Raw genomic sequence first — 19,726 nt, forward strand, 5'->3', positions numbered from 1 at the left:
GTAGCATTAATTAGTGAATAATGACTCTAGTGTAGGTGAGTTTCAGTAGTTATTGACCAAAACTAAGCTTAGATCAGGTTACCTCAATTAGTAATAAATCTTGATGTTTAACAAAATATGAAATAGGTTTTTTTTTATCATAGCCATTCTAAATCTGTTAACCACAAGCAATCAGAACCAGAAAAGAGTGGTTTATGCTGTGTAATGCTGCCAGACAGCTAAAATTACCAGCTTTTCAACATTTCTTTCCGGTCTTGGCAAATGACGAGGCCTCACATTTCTTAGAAATGTCATATTCATCTTGCTTTTTTTTCTCAATTTCCATTCTGCCATGATTTTAATAGCTGCTATTTTGCAACACATTACAACTATCTGAAAGATTGGAATCCCAGCTTTGGAATGACGTGCAAAAATTGATCCAGGTTTTCAGCATCCTCTGTTCTTTTCCCATTGTACCCAACATTGTAATATTCAAATGCTGATTGTTATTTATTTACTAACTTTGTGCCCACAAAATAAGTACCTACCATCTTGGTCCACAGTTATATGTTGGAATTGAACTAGAAAGAAAACAAGATAGTAATCACAGGAAAGTAATTTGTTAACCTGATTTTATAGGTTGGTTGATTTTATTATAAGCTTCCCAATGTTGTGACCAGAAGACGTTATCTTGTCCCAAAATCCTGCTACTGAATTAGAGAATGTAGAGAGTTCAGTACCTTGTCCGGATTCTTGAGGTGTGCAGCAAGGACATCCACGCTGAGGACAAAGTCAAATTATTAAGATAGTTATTAAAATAAATGAGAGAGTAATCAAATTACAGAACCACAAAGAAATAGTACACTTCTATAATTTCTGATAGTAACATCCCTTTTACAAAATCTACTTAAAGTAGCATACTCATACCCTTTATGGGGGACCTGGTGATTGGAAACAGAGGACTAACCTCATCTCGGGCACATCCAGTGAGTTTGGTCCAGGTTCCTCAATCTCAGAATGGTAGAGATCAAGCTTGGGTGTTGCGTAAGTAAGGTATAGTGCAGAAGCTGAGCTGATAGCTTAACAGAAGAGAACCTGATGATCGGTAACTAAGAGAAAGATTCCTCAATATGGGAGTTTGCCCTGTTATAGGTCCTAGCATGGGACAGTGCCCATGTCCAAATCTTATTTCCTCATCCAGATAAATATTAGGGTACATTTACTCTATAGAGTAGCTTGTTCTAACATATTAACATTTATGAATATTATCTCATTCTCAAAATGGTTGTCTTTGGCCCAAACTGTTACTTCCATGTTCTTGCAGTGTACCCTGGAACAGGTGTGTTGCAGAATTCTGGTAAACACCTTCAGTTCTCCATTCAGTTTTCCAAAGTCAAAAGGGTAACTGGTAGAAAATGTTTCTATGCCAAAGGTTACAAACAATTAAGGTATCTTGTTCTAGCTAATCATACAGAATACAGGCCTGTAGGTTCCCTGTGTTACAGCCAGGTATATTGAACTAATATAAACCAAAATAATGTAATCAAACCGATTTTCGTATATATAGCAAGATGGCATGCTAGCCTCATAGATGATGCATTTTAAGGTCTTCTCAAGCCTAGATGCCTACGAAAGGCTAGATACACTTGGATCAGTTCAGTGCTTTCTGGACTGATACACTTCTTTCTCAGCACTGGTCCTACAAACAACCAGAAAGTTTAATTTAAAAAAATCTCTGATTTAAGAGTACATTTTTAATATTCTAAAGAGAATTAAATTCAAGGTTCATTATCAGATATTCGTAGTTTCTCAGGAGGCTGAGATGTAGTACATGTAAATCTATTTGATTGTCTCTTCAGTGGTGAATGACAGATGCAGTGAAGCTCTAAGAAAATTATTAGAATACACTCATATGCCCTCTGAATGATATAAGTATAAGCTGTCTAAAGGGCACACTTCATTTATAACTACCTTTGTTCTGCATCTCAAAATGAAAATGCAGTATTCTGGTGAAGATTTTTTTGCTATTATAGCATGAAAACAAATGTAATACAGACTAGTCACTTAACAGCAAATGTCCTTCCTTTCAGTACTAATTTTCAATTGTACATTTGGTTTAAGATAATAGGTATGGAATTTGACTGATACAGTCTTAAATTTTGTTTTTAATTTTCCTTGCCCTTTTCTAAAAAAAGTAATTGTTTTATAGGTTCTTGTGGCAAGTACGATAATAATTCAGAACATTGGAGGTAAGAAATGTCATGTGCAAATAATAGTGGGGGGTGGTGTTTGTGTCCTTTTTATTTTAAAAAAGGCTATATTTTGGTAAAATTTGTATCCGTGCGAGAGAATGACAATAAGAGGAAAGTTAAAGGCAAGGTTTATGAGAACTTTTGTCCAAGTGCCACAGCAGGTACACTTTGTCATATTATATTCTCTCCAATTCCTACACGACATGAGGAATGCAGGCATAAAAGGTTGACCTTTAATGTTGTTTTAGTGACTTCTGTTTACTGAACAACAGAATTTTGTGTATGCTAGCTAGCTTAATGATAGTTTTTCTCCTTTTTTGGTTAATTTGAGATTGTGTTGTGTCAGCTATCCTTCATAATGTGGTCTATTTTTCATACAAATCAGTTGTCATCTGTGTAGTGTATCTATTTAATTCTTCTTTGACTTTCTTGGTATATTTCCTAATAAAATAACACTGTCTTGAAATAAAAATGATCAGTTACATAATTATAAACATTTAAATCCCAATTGACAACCAGCATATGAATTAAGTAGGAGTACACACAGAAATGCTAAGAATAGAGTCCAAAGGAAGATAGATTTGAAAGACAGAATTAAGAAAAGACTGACTCCTGTTGAATACTGAGGTTTAAACTGGGTTGTTTCTCCTGGATGAAAGCAAGAAATATGCTGAAAACAAAATAAAAAGATTAGGGAAAAGGATGTAGACAGTTGTTATAATGAGTAAGAGAAACAGCATTCTAGTTTCTGTCTAGAAAGAGAAAGCAGTGATTAGCAGAGTACCTGGACTTATTGCAAAATGGACCTAAAAGTAGATCATGTGACTGCTTTTATGATTGTCCTGCCTTTACTAAAAGCTCTAGCAATGGAAATGACTTAATTTAAATGGCTATAAAAATCCTGGAATTAATTCCAGACAGGAGTGAACACATTAATTCCAAAGTCTAAGGATTATTTATTCATGCTGGTTTTAGAGGATGTTCTGTAGCTATGAACAGATCTTAACTTTTCCTTTCCTATTTGACTGGACCACTAAATAAATGCTATAAGACAAAGATGGGCTACATAGTGAAGGTTCAGGTGACTCTGATCTAGTACAAGGCAGGCTGTGTGGTCAAAGGAAATTTGAGTTTTATTACATCCCCATAACAGTTCATAACCTTCTCTGTGTGTCACTTTTAGTAAAACTCAGATTAGTCATGCTGAATGCCCCAAGCTGTTGCACACTGGATATTATCAAACTACTTATTCCATTATCTGCAAAGGACTTCTTTGCCAGGGACCTGGATGTGTCCTGTAAATAATTTCATTTCTGTTTAACAGGTGAATTCAAGGAGCAGCTTTCATGACCGAAAAACATTTTCAAATATTTAAGAATGCCTGTCACTTTTCAAATCCTCTGGATTTTGGTTCTCAGGATTTCAGTGTGAAGATCTGTTGTGTTAGGAGAGTGGTACAGGTATTTCTGGCCCTTGGACATTTCACTTATTTGCATAAATTAACCCATTTCACAATTTTTTCTTATCCTTAATTGAATCTGTATAGTCTTGCTAAACCAAAAGCATCCCCATGAGCATAAAGAGGCATTCTGCTCTGTCTGAGGATACGTCTACACAGCAACATGATTTCAAAATAACTTAGTCCGTATCTACACAGCAGGCAGTTATTTCGAAATAATGTCAAAATACTGTCAAGCTGTATGAGGGGTAAGGGAAGTTGGAGAGAAAGTGCTCTATTTTGAAATAAGTGCTGTGTAAATGCTCCCAATTTAAAAATAAGCTATTTTGAAATAAGTTACACAATTGACGTAGCTCAATTTGCGTAGCTTGTTTTGAGTTAAGCCCTGCTGTGTAGATGCACCCTAAGTGAGGTGGGTATGGGGAGTGCAGCCTCCATGGCACTTCCTCTATCTCCTGGTATTCTGTGGATGCTCTGCACAAAAGGAATGTTGTTATTGGGCATGAGAAGAGTAGGGATCTGTTGTTGCCCTTATCTCCATACTCGAGGACGTGTACACGTTAATACAGCTGGGAGCTTTATTTTTACTCTTTAAGAATCCTCTCTACCCAGTAACTTCTATTTCTGCTGTATCAAAGGGACCCAACCAATGGTAGTATGGTTCTTTGGAAGTAGGAAAGGTGAGAGGTACTGAAGCCATTCAGTGTCAGGAGCCATCATTGCATTTGACTCTCCTAGTATCTAACAGATCTTGACCCTTCATGAGACAATGTTCAGGATCTTTTCTTTTCTTTTTGGTCCCCTCCCGTGGGTTTGTCAGTGAGATGGATCAGGACACTGAGTTTAGTTTGTTCTTAAGGGATGCCTCAAGACTTGACCAATACAGAATTCTTTGTTTCAGCTCTTTCTTTGGCGTCCCTCCTCCCTTGTTTCTGTGGATCCAGTGAGGTCATGACCCTTCAGTACTCTTCCAAGCTGTGTCAATGCTGTAAATTTCAGACTATAGTTAGAAATAAAATGTTCTCCATTTACCTCTTCCATCATCGGAACTGGGAATATTGTATAATATAAAATCTCCTTACAAAGAAGATTATTGGCGCTGTCAGAATGTAGGTGCGGTATTGTTTTTAGTGTGGTCTCATCATTTCTAAGAGTAACCAGAATTTATGGAATTGATTTACCCTCAGTTGAAATGGAGACTTAAAACAAAAGTTAAATAACCACGTTTAAAAAAATGCGTTCAGTGTTCTGGATTTTGGGTTTTTTTCATCATTTTTGAGAGTGCCATTTTCTCATGGTTATATTTTTTTTAAAACCAAAATTAAAAAATCTTGCAGAGTTGAAAGCAAACTTACTATTTTTAATAACTTTATTATACACACCTATTGGTTTGTTTATATTGGGATGCTGACTTTACTACTGTGTTAAAGAAGCATTGACAAAAGAAAAACTTGTACATGTATTTTTTACAAACAGCTGTAAGAAAAGAAATAGTAACTCAAATGTGGATTAATCAGCCTTAAAAAAATCTTCTTAATAGTCATTTTAAAAGTTGAGAGAGAAGTCATCAGAAGCCAGGAAATTAAAAGTTAAGGATAGTGCTTGGGATTTGTCACTCCTACATTTTTAAACATGTCAGGCAGCGGTCACCCCAACACACCCTGCGGTGAAGGGGCGTTCCGTCGGTGAGCGGATCCTAGTTTTTCTCTAGCCCTTCAGAGAGAGCTACACGGGAATCAGGGCAACCAATGGCCCCTCCCGAGGTTCCTTCTCTTACGGGCGTGCCAATACCACTTCCAATTCAAGTCTGGTCCCAGTCCGCCTCCCACAGTTCCAGGACTAATCACCTTCACCTTTGGCCAGTTATGGCCTGCACCCAGGGTTCACAGTCCAGCCCTATAATCTGTCCGGTTCTAGTTTCCCACTCAATGATTCCCTGTCAGGCTCCATTCTTGGGTGCCTCTTTCTAGCCCTACGGGGCCCTCGGGCCCTTTCGTGAGTGGGGGTAGAGGGCCCCGGGCCCTCCCGCTCCTCTGGGTCCCGGCCCAGGGCCCTAAAGGTAGGGGCAGCCACCGCTACCTGGTTGATGGGGGCAATCCTCTGAAACGCGTCAACCTCTCGGGACTCCTTATCCCCCCGTGGGCCACTTCCTACCCGTGCTGTGCCTACCTTGCTGTGTCCAGTCCAACGGCGGCTACGTCTCTGTGCTCGTCGTTGCTCGACTCCCTTGGTGTCTGGAGCCTCCTTAGTCTTCCCGCCGAGGGGGAAGCCCCTGGGGAGGGACATGCTGCCCCTTGTCCTTGTGCCTGGGGATCTGTGGGGTTGAGTGTTTCTGGCATGCCGGGTCATGGGGAAGCTGGGAGACCCCCGTCTCCTGCCCTGGCTGATGGTGTTCCTCCAGCCAGCCCTGCTCTGCCTTCGCTTTCTCTTCCCTCTCTTTCAGTGCCACCGGCATTTAAAGCTCCCAGAGCGTGGCAGGAGCATGTGCAATAGAACCAGTGGGGAGAAGCTGGTTGGCTCCACTCTGCAGACACCTCCTCCGCTCGGGTGCAGGGCCGGTACACCCCGTCACAACATGATTATTCAATTCTTCTATGGTTATTGTGATGAATAAATCAACATTTAAACTAATTTTCTTTTTTCCACATTTATAAGTCTTAGTGATGTGTGCTGTTTACCCAGGTAGAGCCAATTAAACAGTCCATTTAAAAACCAAAAATTGCTGAGAACCTGTATAGAGCAGTGATTAAAATATGCCAGTTACTTTTAGTTTTGCAAGCTTTAAAAAGCTTCTGAAACGAATACCGTATATACTCGAGTATAAGCCGAGTTTTTCAGCACAGTTTTTGTGCTGAAAAATGCCCCCCTCGGCTTATACTCGAGTCAGCCTCCTGCTCGCGGGCGGGCTCAGCGCGTCTCTGCCGCCGGCCGGGTCTAGATGCGTGAGCCCGGAGCTCCGGCCCCCCAGCCCCTGCCCTCCTGGCCCTTCCGGCCCCTGCCCTCTTGACCCTCTCAGCCCCCCTGTCCCCTCGCTCCCCGGCCGCCCCTTCACCTACCGCTTCCCCGCTCAGACCCTTCCGACTTCCCGTTAAGAGTCCGGCCGCGGAGGCGCTCCCGGCCGCGGAACGGAGCGGAGCCGGGCCCCCGAGCGCTCCCGGGCAGGCTGCCGGGGCCGCGGGGCGGGGCGCGGCCCCCCGGCGGGGCGCTGTCAGGCAGCGGGCAGGGCTGGGCGGGCAGGTACGCCCAGGGCGCCGGGAACAACTGCAAACCCCCCGGCGGCAGCGGCGGCCCCGGTCTCCCGGCTACAGGGAGGCCCCATTCCAGGTGCGCATCAATGCAGCTGCCGGGCCCAGGGAGCGGCGGTAACCGCCAGGCGGTGGGAGCTCTGCTGCGCCCAGGGCCAGCGCCACTGCCCGGGAGGCTCCGGTGGGTCACGAACCGAGGGCGGGCGGGCAGGGAGCCTGGATCCGCCCCCCCCCCCCCCCCCCCGCGCGGAGCCTCCCCCCCCGCTGGCTCATTGGCCCATCGACGCCTGGCCCGGGTCTCGCACAGCCCCCCCCCCCCCCCCGCTGGCTCGTTTAGAGGGGGCTCGGCAGGCGAGGGGGCCGGAACGTGGGGGCTGCGGGGGCTGAGCTGTGGCTGTGCCTGCAGGACCATATTGTTTTTGTTGACCCCCTTTTCCCCTTACAGAGCTAGGTTATTGTTTTTCTTTGAAATAAATATTCATGTAATTTTATTGGTATCTATCTTCATTTTTTACATTTACCAGTAGCTGCCTCATTTCCTACCCTAGGCTTATACTCGAGTCAATACTTTTTCCCAGTTTTTTGGGGTAAAATTAGGTGCCTCGGCTTATATTCGGGTCGACTTATACTCGAGTATATACGGTAAGCTGTTAACTTTTGTACTCTGTTCATTTTGATGTAGCCACATTTAAATTGCACTTATTTAAACAAAAAGCGACAACCTAAACATTTTTACAGTAGTTTTTACTTGGGTAATATAAACTTCAAAAATGAGTAATAAAACAAAGAAAATATTTATCAAGACCTACCTGTACAGGCTTTTCCCCACTCTGGCACTTAAAGTGCAGAAGCTAGAGGGCCTGCAAGAGATATTTAAAATACCTTGCCTCTACAGACTCCTGCTTAAAAACTCCTCAAAGTCACAGATTCCCTGACTTTGGGTGGTATGTTGCCACAATCCAAGTGCAAAATCCTTTCCAAACCCAGGAAGACTCACTTGGGAATTCCTTCCTGTCAGGTATCCCAAGCTCTTTTACCTCCCTCAGGAGAGAGCTTGAAAACAAATTAATTTCTAGTAGGTGATCTCTCAGTCTCAGGCATGTGTACACAGACCCTTCTGCCTTGTAGGACTCAGAAATCAGAACATAGTTTTAAAAAAGGTGATTTTATTAACAAGATAAAACAAAAAGACATTCTTGGTAAAACATTCTTGGTTTCCAGATGTTACAGAGCATCTGAAAAAAGGCAGATTAGAAACACAGAATTGTTTCCCTGTGATTCAGCTTCAGTTACAGTGAAATCATGTTGCCCTAAGGAAGATCATTACCATAGAACCAGGCTATATATTTTTTCAGAACAGGGTAGGTTGATTTAAATCAGATTTTATTTTTTTTAATTTGAGTAAGCAAGCAGGAAATCTTGATTTACATAATTCATTTTAATCTTGTCCTGCATTTATACTTTAGTTATTCTTCAAAAAGAATGGTTCATTCTCATTAGCTAGTGTATGTCACACAGTGATGCTGGCCTTTCAAGAGGAGCAGGGCCGGTACTGTGCTGCCTCAGCTCGCTTCAGCTGAGCTTAAAAGAAGTCATCTGAGTGCTAGAGAAGAGAGTGACACAGTGACCTAGTGAGAGAGAACTGCCTTAGAGCACAGACATGAGCCAGCTGGGATTGGGGCAAATGAAAGCTGCCAGAGCTGGGAGACTGACTGTGGTTCCTGGGAGAAGGCTGGAAGCAAGGAGAACAGCAAGGTTTGCTGGCTGACCTCATCAAGCCAGAGAGCAAGGGCTGAAGGCAGCAGGTGCCTCCTGTTTCCAATCTGGAGCCAAGGCTGATGTTTCGGCACTGAAAGACTAAACCTAAGAGAACAGTGCAAGGGCCAGAGTTGCACTCCAGTTAGAAGGGCTGTGATTACTGTCCTGGCAAAGGGAAAGAAGAGGACTGGCAAAGAGGCCAGGTGGACCCAAAAGTGCCAGGATGTGGTATATGTGGCATTGAGGGACAATGGGGTGTCAGGATTTAATGATTGCACTGCAGTGATTAATTATGTGTTTGGTATTTTACTGTGGAATATTTTGAACTATATTCTGGTAATAAGCCATGTTGATGGATTAGAGGATAAGACTATATGGAGTCCTTCAGTTACCCAGGAGAGGACGTTGACAGTGCCACAGATGTAACGCTGGCCATGAGGGGACACTTAGGAGATGACTAGCCCTTCTGCAGTACAATGTGATACTTTTTTGGTAAGCAGGAGGATTTACTATTTTAAACATATTATTTAAGCAATTACATAATCATTTATCTCTCTATATTAAAAATAACTTCTCCTGCGTCATCACGTCATTCTGCGTCATCTTGCCCCCCAGCCATAACAGAGTCCCTTAAGGGGAAGAGGCGGTCATGGCTCAGATCACCTCTCCCCCATTTGGGGGGCACTTGGGGCTCCCTGCTGGCCCCCAGCTCCCCTGGTGGAGGGCCATGGGCCAGCAGCAATGGCTCCTTGCGGAGCTGGGGGCCTCCATGCTCTGGGACCCACCAGGGAACAGCAGCCTCTGGCTGCTTGGGCTGCCACCTGCCTGGAGCTCCAGCCTGGAACCCACCTCTGTTCTCCCGCAAGATTAGCGCACCAGTGTCGGCTTCGAGCGGGGGAGAGGAGAAAACAGTGAGGCTCCGCGCCGCATTTGGCTTGCGCGCCTCTCCGAGGAATTGAAGGACTCCATACAGTCTTATCCTCTAATCCATCAACGTGGTTTATTACCGGAATATAGTTCAAATCTTGCAAAAGGTGGAGGGGGAAGGGTTCCAGGTTGAAGCTCCAGGCACTGGCTCAGCCCCAGCCCTCCTCCAGCGGCTGAAGGGAGGCCAAGACTGGCTGCAGCTGGGGGCGGGGAAGGAATGGGAGGGTGAGAGGCTGGAGAGGAGGCCTGGGCTGGCTGTCATCAGGGAGGGGAGATGGGGGGATCAAGAGGCTGGGGGTGGGTCATTGCTGTCTGTGGCTGGTGAGGGAATGAGGGGGCTGAGGCGGTGGGAGAGGGCCAGGGCTGGCTATTGCTGGGAATGGGAAGGTTGAGAGGCCGGGGCTAGCGTGGCCCCGGTGGAGGGGCTGAGAGGCCAGGGCTGGCTGTGACCAGAAGGTAGAGGGTGTGAGAGGCCAGGGCTAGCACAGTTAGGGGGAGCTGAGATGCTGGGTCTGGCGTGACCCCTGGCCCTTGCCTCCCCGGCAGCTGTGGGAGAGTTGGGCTTCCCTTCCTGCATAGATGGGGGTTGGCGAGCGTAGTGAGCAGTGGCCCTGCCCCTCAGTTCTACTTTTTTTATATATATTGAGATACGTTTCTTATTTTCTAGATTAATATTTTTACTCATGATTGGTGTCAAGCAGCATTTGGATGAAAATTGAAATTCAGTAAAAATCTACAGAATCATTAACACATTAAATAAAATTCCATGTGCTGGCCATATAAAAATTAATTAAAACATGTTTTGCATGTGTGATTTATTAAACAAATGAAGTTGTATCTGTAGTTAATGGAGTGAACTGATTGTTTCTGGTCACCATGACCCTTATGATTTTAGGACTGTTAAATTGCCTATTACACTTCGTTTTTACTGTTAGATTGGAAGAGGAAAATAAGCTTTCCTGCTTTTTCAACTACCAACTAGTTTCTCAACTTTGAATGGGCTAGTTGTTGAACTGAATTAGTGGGATGTGGGATGTGGGATAAACTGAAATGAAGAAAATATCTCTGCACCTGCAGAATAATCTACTACTGTCAAAAAGCATATTCAGCATATTAGGTCTTCAGAATATTCTGGTTTGAAGTGTTTAGTCAGTGATTTTTTTCAGAGTCAGTGGGATGACTTTGAAACTTCAGTTTGGATTTTTTTTTAATTCAATTGAAATGATTTTTGGACGAGTATAGTAATGTTATAATTGTAATTTTTAAATGAAAAATGTGTTTGATTTAGGTTAAAATCATATTTGACATTTTAAAACATCAGTTTTAAAAGGCTGCATCGAAGTTCCCTTTTCAGAAGTATCCAAATCTTGAGGAAGACCCTGCTATTGAAGCTCCGATGGAATAGTGGGGTGGTGTAACAGTGGGTGGGGTGTAATGGGCTACAGCCAGGATTCCACATCCTATGGTTCCCTGGATCCTGAAGGAGCTGCCAGGTTTGTGGGCAGCAACTCCATGGAAGAGGGTGGGACAGTGAGAGAGAATTCTTCCCCAAGGAAAAACTCTCAGAGTTCATGTTTAAAAAATACCTTCCAGTTAAAATCCTCTCCTGCAATAAAATGTGTGTATATGTATCAGTATGGCTATGACAGCATATATAATGAATGAAGTTTGAGGGTGAATTATTTTAGCAAGATTTGTGGAAAATGGAGACACGCATAATAAAGAATTGCACAAGAGTATTTCACAATCTGTTGCCAACACTAACAAAAAATCAGCATTGAGGTCATAGGCAGGAATTATGTGGACTGAGTTTTATAACCATATCTCTCCATGCTAAAGACTGGCATTAGCTGAAAATCATTGCTAGAGGAAGATATGACTGGTCACATGGGACCTGGAAGTTTTGATGCACAAATTGCAGATTTTGAGCACATTAATTGAATAATACTGTATTCAGTAGCAGCTGGAATTAAATACTTCAAATGAACATAGATGGTCTCCACAGGGATTTTTTTTTTTTTTGCTACAACAATAGGCTGATGTGCAGAGGAGAATTATTTTTGTTAAAAGATCAGTGTGGGTTACCTGTCTGCTTTTGTTTGTTGCCAAATGAACAGTAATTACAATTCAGTGCAACTGAGTTTCCCAAATCAAATATATATGAAAGCAAAATTTCACTTTACAAGGAGGTAGCAAATTCTAGTGTTTAACGAAGATTAGTTTGTTTATAATGGTTTCCAATCATGCTGGCTCTCAAAAGGTGCACAATTATTTCCTCTGACTGGAAAAAGATTTTTTTCAAAGATTCTAAACTAAAAGCAAGGACATATTGATAAACGCTAAAGGGTAATGGAAAAGGAAAGCCCAGTAATAGTGGTGGTTTTGCTTGCGTACCACACATTTTGAGCAGACTTTTTACAGATAGCGCAAACATTTACATTTTTTGCGAGTTACATTTTATGGTCTGTTAATATGATCAACAAAATGGATAACACTTGAAGACACTCAGCTGTAGAAAATTTAAATTGTTAAATGCTTTAGTGAAGATTAGAATTCTGTTTTATTTTGGTTTGGGGATTTTTTGCAATTAAAATAGTCTGTATTTGGCCGTCTGTTTTCTTAAGTTTAAAAAGACCTGTATCTAGGAAAGAATCTGCATAAGAGACATTTGGGGTGGGGGGGGGGGGGAAGTGGAGTGTGTTCCTTGAGCAATGGGCTCTCAACGCCACCTGCTGGCCAGTCAGAGCACAGCACTAACAAGTTTTTATTCAGTGTACAAAGGAATTCCTCATTCATGGGGAATAATTGCAATCCCCGATCCCTATCACAGATGGGATTTATTGTTTGTTTGTGTTGCTAATTTGCAGTCTTGGGCTGGTTATGCTGAAGGAAAGGGCCTTTTTTAGTTTTTATATGATTTTGCATTTATTACAATTAAGGAGGAGGAAGAATTGGCGGGAGCCTAAATTAGGGAAGAAGGCATTTATAACGTGTATAAGGTTGATTTAAATATACTTATAGATTCAGTGAGGACTTTGTTCACAGTGCAATCTTGTGCATAAATTTGTACATAAAACTACAGCATTTTCTTGCTTATACCAAAACTCGTGGCATATTTTACACTGTAGAATTAAATTACTCAAACTTCAATTGTTTCCTATCACCAAGATAACTTGCATATTAGAAAAAATGGCTATCTTTTATTCTGTTCAGAGTTCATTAGTCACTTAATTACAAAATGTTATTGTAAATAGAATTTTGTCTTGTTTTTAAAAAATGCTAGTACTGAGGAATTTAAATATGGTAAATATATTGAGAAAATCAGCAAATACATCCTTTTCTCTCCCTTCAGAGTACATAATCTAGCAGCCTATTTGGAATAAATTAACACCTCTTCTTTATCCTTCTTCCGCCGCCCCCTGGGAAGGGCAGACATAGTTACAACTCTTTGCTAAAACCTGAATTGGTTAATTCTTTAAGAAATTATTGGACTCCTCAAATGCAGAAAATCTAATCCTGTTTTTTTTTAATAAACTGGATTGCACAGTGCAGTTTGTTTGACTTGAGAGTTTATTAGCTTTATTTTAAACTGAAAATTTCCAGTATTAGGCTTCTTTGGATAAGGACAGGTTTGTCAGTTGTCATACTAAATTTACAATTGACAGCCATTAAGACCAATTATACAGTATTTTTATAATGTAGTAACTGTAGTTATGGAATTTTTGACATAGTATTAAGAATTATTTTTCTTAAAAGTCTTAAATCTATCCACTGATTACATACATTTAGGGCTTGTCCATATAAGAAATGTTTCCAATTAGCTTGGTCTGACTGTAATACTCTTATTCTAGAATTGGAGTGACTGTTTGCAGCTTTATTTCAATTGCTTCCAAAATGACATAAACTAAACCAGGAAAATGTATGCATACTGGAATGGGAGAACCAATGCAGAAAGTTCTATTGGTGTAACTTACAGCAGATTATACTCATACCTCATGCAGACAAGCGCTAAATCTGTGGGTTTGACTACTGTTTTAAAACCAGTCCATTCAACTCGTGATTTGTAGATGCTGCTGAAAGAAATACGTTGTTTTCATAAATATTGAGTGCAGGAGCCTTCTCCCAAAGCCTGCAAGACTTTGTATATTTTTATGCATAGATAATACATGAGCTGGATGCCTTAGAACAGGGGTTCTCGCACTTCTTTGCACTGTGACCCCAGGGCGGGGGGAGGCTGAAGCTGCAGACCAAGCCTTGCCACTCCAGACCGGGGGGGGGGGGGGGGGGAGAGAGGCACAGCTAAAGCATAAGGTTTTCAGCCCTAGGTGGGGAGCCTTTAACCTGAGCCCTGCCACTCAGGGTTTAAGATGGCGCCTGAGCCCCACCACCCAGGCTTTCAGCTTCAGCCTTGGGCAGCAGTGCTCTAGCTTTGGCCGATGGCCCCAACCAAGCGAACACAAGCACCGGTAACCCCACTAAAATGGAGTCATGTGTTTCCTCTAATTTTTCCTACCCCCCCCTGAGCAGGAATAAATTTTCTTATGTCCACCAATGTGGAGGTGATGTGTGACATGGAAGTGATGTTATGTGCACCAACAAGATGTCTCTCAGAATTCATGTGGCAGGGAGTGGTGCCAAGGGGTTCTGAGTGTGGGAGGAGGCACAGGGCTGTTGCAGAAGGTTGGCGTGCAGGAGTATGAGGGCTCAGGCTGGGGATGAGGGGTTTGGGATACAGGAGGGAGTAATAATTGCAAAAGCGACAAGGAGTCCTGTGGCACCTTATACACTTACAGATTTATTGGAGCATAAACTGATTGATTGTATGAGAACAAGAAGCCAAAGAGAATAAGGTTCATTCTTTCCATGCTTGGAAAGGGTGCATCACCAATCCAAGTACAGATAGTCCCCGACTTACGAACGAGTTACGTTCCAAACACTTGGTCGTAACTCGATCTGTTCGTAAGTCGGACCCCTTTCATTTAAATGTGACCACGCTGTTCATAAGCGCGGATTGCGTTCATCACGCGGGGACCGGCTGTAATGCGTTTAATGGCAGGTTGGTCATAAGGACCAACGGTCATAAGTCATGCGTTCGTAACTCGGGGACCACCTGTATAAGGAAGGAACTGGGAGGATGTGCAGGTCGGGGGGTGCCTGGGCCAGAAGGAACCAGACACAGTTCCTTTTGGGTATAAGTGCACATCCTCGCAGTTCCAAGTCACTAGTTTAGACTTTGGCAGCAAATCCCTTGTTTGTGGGTAGGATGATAAGAAACTGAATAGAGCATTTTGGTAACCAAAAAGCAAAGCCAGTGAGGTGGCTCGAGGTTAGGCTACCTGAGAAGAACATCCCAGGTTGAACCTCCCAAATCCAGGATTCTCTGGTCCGTCAACATCCATGGTCCTGCAGGAGCCCTGCCTGGGCTAGCAGCGGCTGGACCAGGCGACGGCCGTGAGAGCTGTTCTTCCTCTTCCCCCAGCTGAGAAACCCCTGGCGCCAGCTGGGCCAGGGGCTTCCGGTGGCAGGAGGCCTGGCAAGGACTCTCCCACCCCCTGCTGCAGCAGGGCTGGTGGCAACTGAGCAGTCCCAAATGGGCACCTCGGGGTACCCCTGATGGCAGCGGGGCCAGATTGGGCAGCCCCAGCCACAGAACCCCCAGCTGAAGCGGGGCTGGCAGAGGAGAGCTGCCCCAGCTACAGAACCTCCAGGGAGTTCCCAGTGGTAGTGGGGCCAGCCCTAGCAGCAGGGTGAGGTGACTGGGTGGTCCTGGCTGTGGAGCTCCAGGAGGCAGTGGGGCTGGTGGTGGCTGATGGCCCCAGCCCGGGAACCCTGGGGAACACCGTGTGGCACCATGGCCAGCAGCAGCCAGGCTGTCGCAGCCAGGAACTCCAGGATACTTTGGGGCAGCATACGGGCATAGGGTGGGAAGCCCATGCCAGGCCAGCTTTAGTGGCACTGACCTCCCCATGTCCGGCAAAGTCCTTGCTTCAAGACAGCTCAGGTCCTGAGGGTGCCAGACCAAGGAGGTCCAACCTATAGTGCAGTGTTTGGGACTTTTTTCTCAATTTCTCTCTCTCCCAGATAAATTTGGGTTCATATGGTGAGTGCCAAACAATGTAAGTGCACAGTACATAAATGCTGACTAATTCTTTCATTTAATATATTTAGTATTAACCTGTCGTGATGCCCCCAGCTACATAGTGAAGAACTTTGGGGGCAAAGTAGCCTAAGGCTATAGATGAGATCCTGCAAACTAGCCAGCATTTCACCATGTGCTAAAAAGTTCTGCATGTTGATAAGTATTGTCACTTGTTGCTCTGAGGACAGCTATTGGCTGATAAGGTGGTAAGAATTATTATTTTTCTCCTTGACAAAATATTGCATTACAAAATTCCCATAAGTCCAATTGTTATAAAGCTCAGTTCTGGCTAGTTATTCTTGATCAACCAATTCCTTAGTAATTATGTACAAAAAGTGAAATTAAAGGAACAGTAAGGCTGCAAAATAAAGCTTTAGGAAATGCCCTAATTCAGGTTGCCTCTGCAAGGGTAGTTCAGCCTCTTTGTACATTCACAGTATGTTAGTCTCTTGTTCCATCATCACATGTTCCACCAGACCCTTGCATCATTCTGTGCACATGATGGACAGTGAATGAAGCAGAGGGTAAGCAAAGGGAGAACAGACATTCTTTTGTATTTAAGGCACGAGATTGGGAAAAGTTGAAGACTCATTGGCTCTGCCTCATACTGCCTATATGATTCTGGCCCAGAATGTCATCTCATGTATTTTTAGAAATGCATTTCTGTCTGTCCATCTGTGAGTCGGTTTGTTCAAGAAGTCCTCCTAAACTATAAGAGGCAAATTTGGTGTGCCTCTTTCTCTGATCCTAACTTAAATCCAGGTCAGGCTTTGGTTGTGCCCAGAAAATGGGAAGTGCTACACATGGGATTGTTTTCCATAACAAGAGAGGAAGGATGCATTACTGAGAGTGGCCACTGGGTGCAGCGAGCCTGCCAGGGAGATCTATACTGTGCAGAGAGTCCTGGGGGCAGCCGCACCACCAAGAGAATGACCATCAGGACTTGGGCTCTGCCATCTTGCCTGCCAAAGTAGCCCCCTCGCCCCAAACCTCCCCAATGCCCAGCCGTTGGCTGCAGCATCGAGGCCAGGGACACAGAAGGCCCCTTGTGGCTGAGGAGGTCTGGGGAGAGCAAGTCCCACTGGATGGGAACCCCCTGCCCTGAGCCCCCTGACTCCTGCACTCACCCCTGCCTCCAGCCCCCTGCCCTGAAGGACCTGGACAGTGCCGGGTAAAGCTTCTAGTAATTCATATATGTAAGAGGCTGAACTCAGTTTGCATAGGGAACTACTTTTCTGGCACTTACTAATTTTTTGAGTGCTTGATTTGCAACCTTTATGTTCTTTTATTTGTTTTTATTTTTTTGGTATGTAATAGATAATTATTTAGACCCTCCTCAAGTGTCTGTTTTCAATGTAGTGTTTTAATACTCACCCACATAACACAAAATATTAAATCCTAAGTTTTATATGTGCCATAGAATAGCTCAGTTTCATGACTAGCTCATCCGTGCCCCTCAGGAGAAATGACTTTATATACTAATTTCCCTCCAGGGTAGGGTAGCATTTAAGTTTTACAGTATAAGCTAAGTTTTTTATGGTTGCATCTGCCATTAGTGAAATCACATAAAAATAATTAGTTGGTAGCCAAAGATACCTGGTTTGAATCTCTTCTTTTCTTCACTAATAAAAGTAGGAGAGAACTAGTGGGTGTTGTAGTTTACTTTTGCACTTACTGGAAAATAAGGTTAGGTTTTAATTTAATTCTACATCCCTTCTCAGTGAGAAGCTTTTGCATTTTAGTTTCACATTTTTTTTAAAGTAACTTTATTTTGTATTTTTCCCAGGATCCATTATTATTTTTTTCCTATATTGTTTAATGTATTAAAGCAAAATGTGTTAAATCAAAGCAATTTAAATCACAATTTTTTATCGTGATGTAAATAATTTCCTCCTTGCTGACTTTAATCATTGGTCTTAATTGTATTTTGCATTTGTACTTTTTATTTTCTTAAAGGTTGATTTTGATTATTTGATAACTTCTAAATATGTTGATTTGCAAAACTAATTTAAACTTGCTATGTGTTTTGCTGATCAGGATACACTGTTCCTATTTATTTAAGCAATTATATAGCTTAACTTATATTTCTTCATATGGTGAATAATGCATTTCTTATTTACTAGATTCATTTTTTATTTGTCATTTGTCAAGCATGGTTTGAATGCAATTAAATTTACAACATCAGCATTTTATTTTGTATTATGTAGGACTCCTTTGAGTGATGGGCGCACACTTTTTTCCGTATCAAAAGTTTATCAAAACATGTTTTGCATTTAAAACACATTTAATTATGTTTTGTCTGTAGTTAATGAATCAGATTGATTCTGGTCACTTTGCCCTTCAAGATTTTAGAAGTAAAAGATCTCAACCTCTTGACATCTAATTTTTATTCCTAGATTTGAAGAGGAAAACAAGCTTTCCTGCTTTTTTTTTCCCCCCTCAAGTTCCAGTTGTTTTCTTAACTTTGAACGAACTAGCCATGGTACCTAGCTAGTTGAATAAACTAAAATGAAGAAGCTACTGCTGTCAAAAGCTAGTTTAGGCTGTACTTGAATAAATGCCTATCCAGTAACTTCTAGCAGTTCAGTAGTTCAACCTTCTTTAAATATTGGCAGAATACGTGTCCTGTTTAATATTATTTTTTAGTATTTAATTTACATGATTTTAAGTGTGTTCATTTAAAAAACTCGTGTTTAATTTAAATAAAAATACCAGATTTATTTCTTTTTATTTGTATCTTTGGATTTTCCCAACCTCAACAAAATGCTGTTATTCCTGTGAAATATGTAACTGTATTTTTTTAAATAAAAAAGAAGCTGGAGTTAAACCCTTTAAACAATGAACAAAGCATGCTATCTTGTGCAGTGCTGTTTATTCATGAATTGCCAAAAGAGATTCATATCTTATATAACCTTCAGGGTATAAATATACTTAATATATTCAGCATTGATTTGCTTCATATCCTAGAGAAAGAAAGAAGGGAAAGAGAACATAAATTAGGGAACAGAACTAAAGTAGTTTATAAGATTATTTATTAGTATATTAGATTGTGTATGCATACAGACAGTAAGAATGATGCATACAAGTGTTTGGCATATGCAAGTTTCTGGTTGCACAATTAGCTCCATTCTTCAGAGTGTAATTCAATGAAATAATACACCAATTTGAAAAACAAACTAAGCACACAACCAAGGGTAAGCGATAAGTACACAACAATGGATAAGCAATCAAATGATTAGCTAGAGGCTAATAGAAATGCATGGAAAGAGTGACATCAGTATCAGCAGGAAATCAAAACTTGACATTAATCTGAAGCTTTCTAGATCTGAAGTTGCAATAGAAATTATAATTTAAAATATCTTTTTGAAGCAGATAAGTGTCTGAGACTTCATATCTGTGTGTATATGAATGAATTGCATAATACAGGTGAGAGAGAGACTATTGGACAATTAATGCTGAATTGTAATATAAAGGAACTTACCATTTCTTTACTTCAGGGGTTTTAAAAAATCTGCCTTAATGTATGCATGTATCTGTAGATCAGAATCAGAAAATTCAATTCTTTGTCCTCTTCCTATGGTAATACTAATATTTTAAATATTACGTTCAAGTATACGTATAGCACATACCATCTTATTCCGTTAAGAAAAGAATACAATTGGTGACATGAAATAAAATTTCTCACCACACCTTATCAACAGCTGAGAGTCAACAGAGCAAAACAGTTCTAGAGCTTTTTAATACAAAGAAGTGAATATTTCCTTATTTTAGTGACCTAGCAACTGTTTTTAATTTAACCTTGCTGTAGGTACATGTCACTTTGTATTAATACATTTCACTTTTTTTATAGAGACCACATTCCTTCTCTTCAGAATTTACTGTTAACTGTTTCAGTACTTCAGCTTCTGTGATTACTAACTTTTAAAGATTGAAACAGTCTATTTTATTTTTTTTATTGCATGTCATC

At 41.9% G+C, this 19,726-nt stretch overlaps 1 protein-coding gene across 4 annotated transcripts in view; it reads left to right on the plus strand.

Annotated features, from left to right (window-relative positions):
* SLC38A6 (solute carrier family 38 member 6) overlaps positions 1–19,726 on the plus strand; it is a 58,577-nt gene that overhangs the window by 14,710 nt on the left and 24,141 nt on the right. For all 4 annotated transcript variants that reach the window (XM_075926361.1, XM_075926359.1, XM_075926360.1 and 1 more), the window contains exon 5: positions 2,189–2,228. In XM_075926361.1, coding sequence (XP_075782476.1) covers positions 2,189–2,228 — 40 coding nt within the window. The remainder of the gene's footprint in view (positions 1–2,188; positions 2,229–19,726) is intronic.

Source organism: Pelodiscus sinensis, chromosome 4 (assembly GCF_049634645.1).
Source record: "Pelodiscus sinensis isolate JC-2024 chromosome 4, ASM4963464v1, whole genome shotgun sequence".
NCBI lineage: Eukaryota > Metazoa > Chordata > Testudines > Trionychidae > Pelodiscus > Pelodiscus sinensis.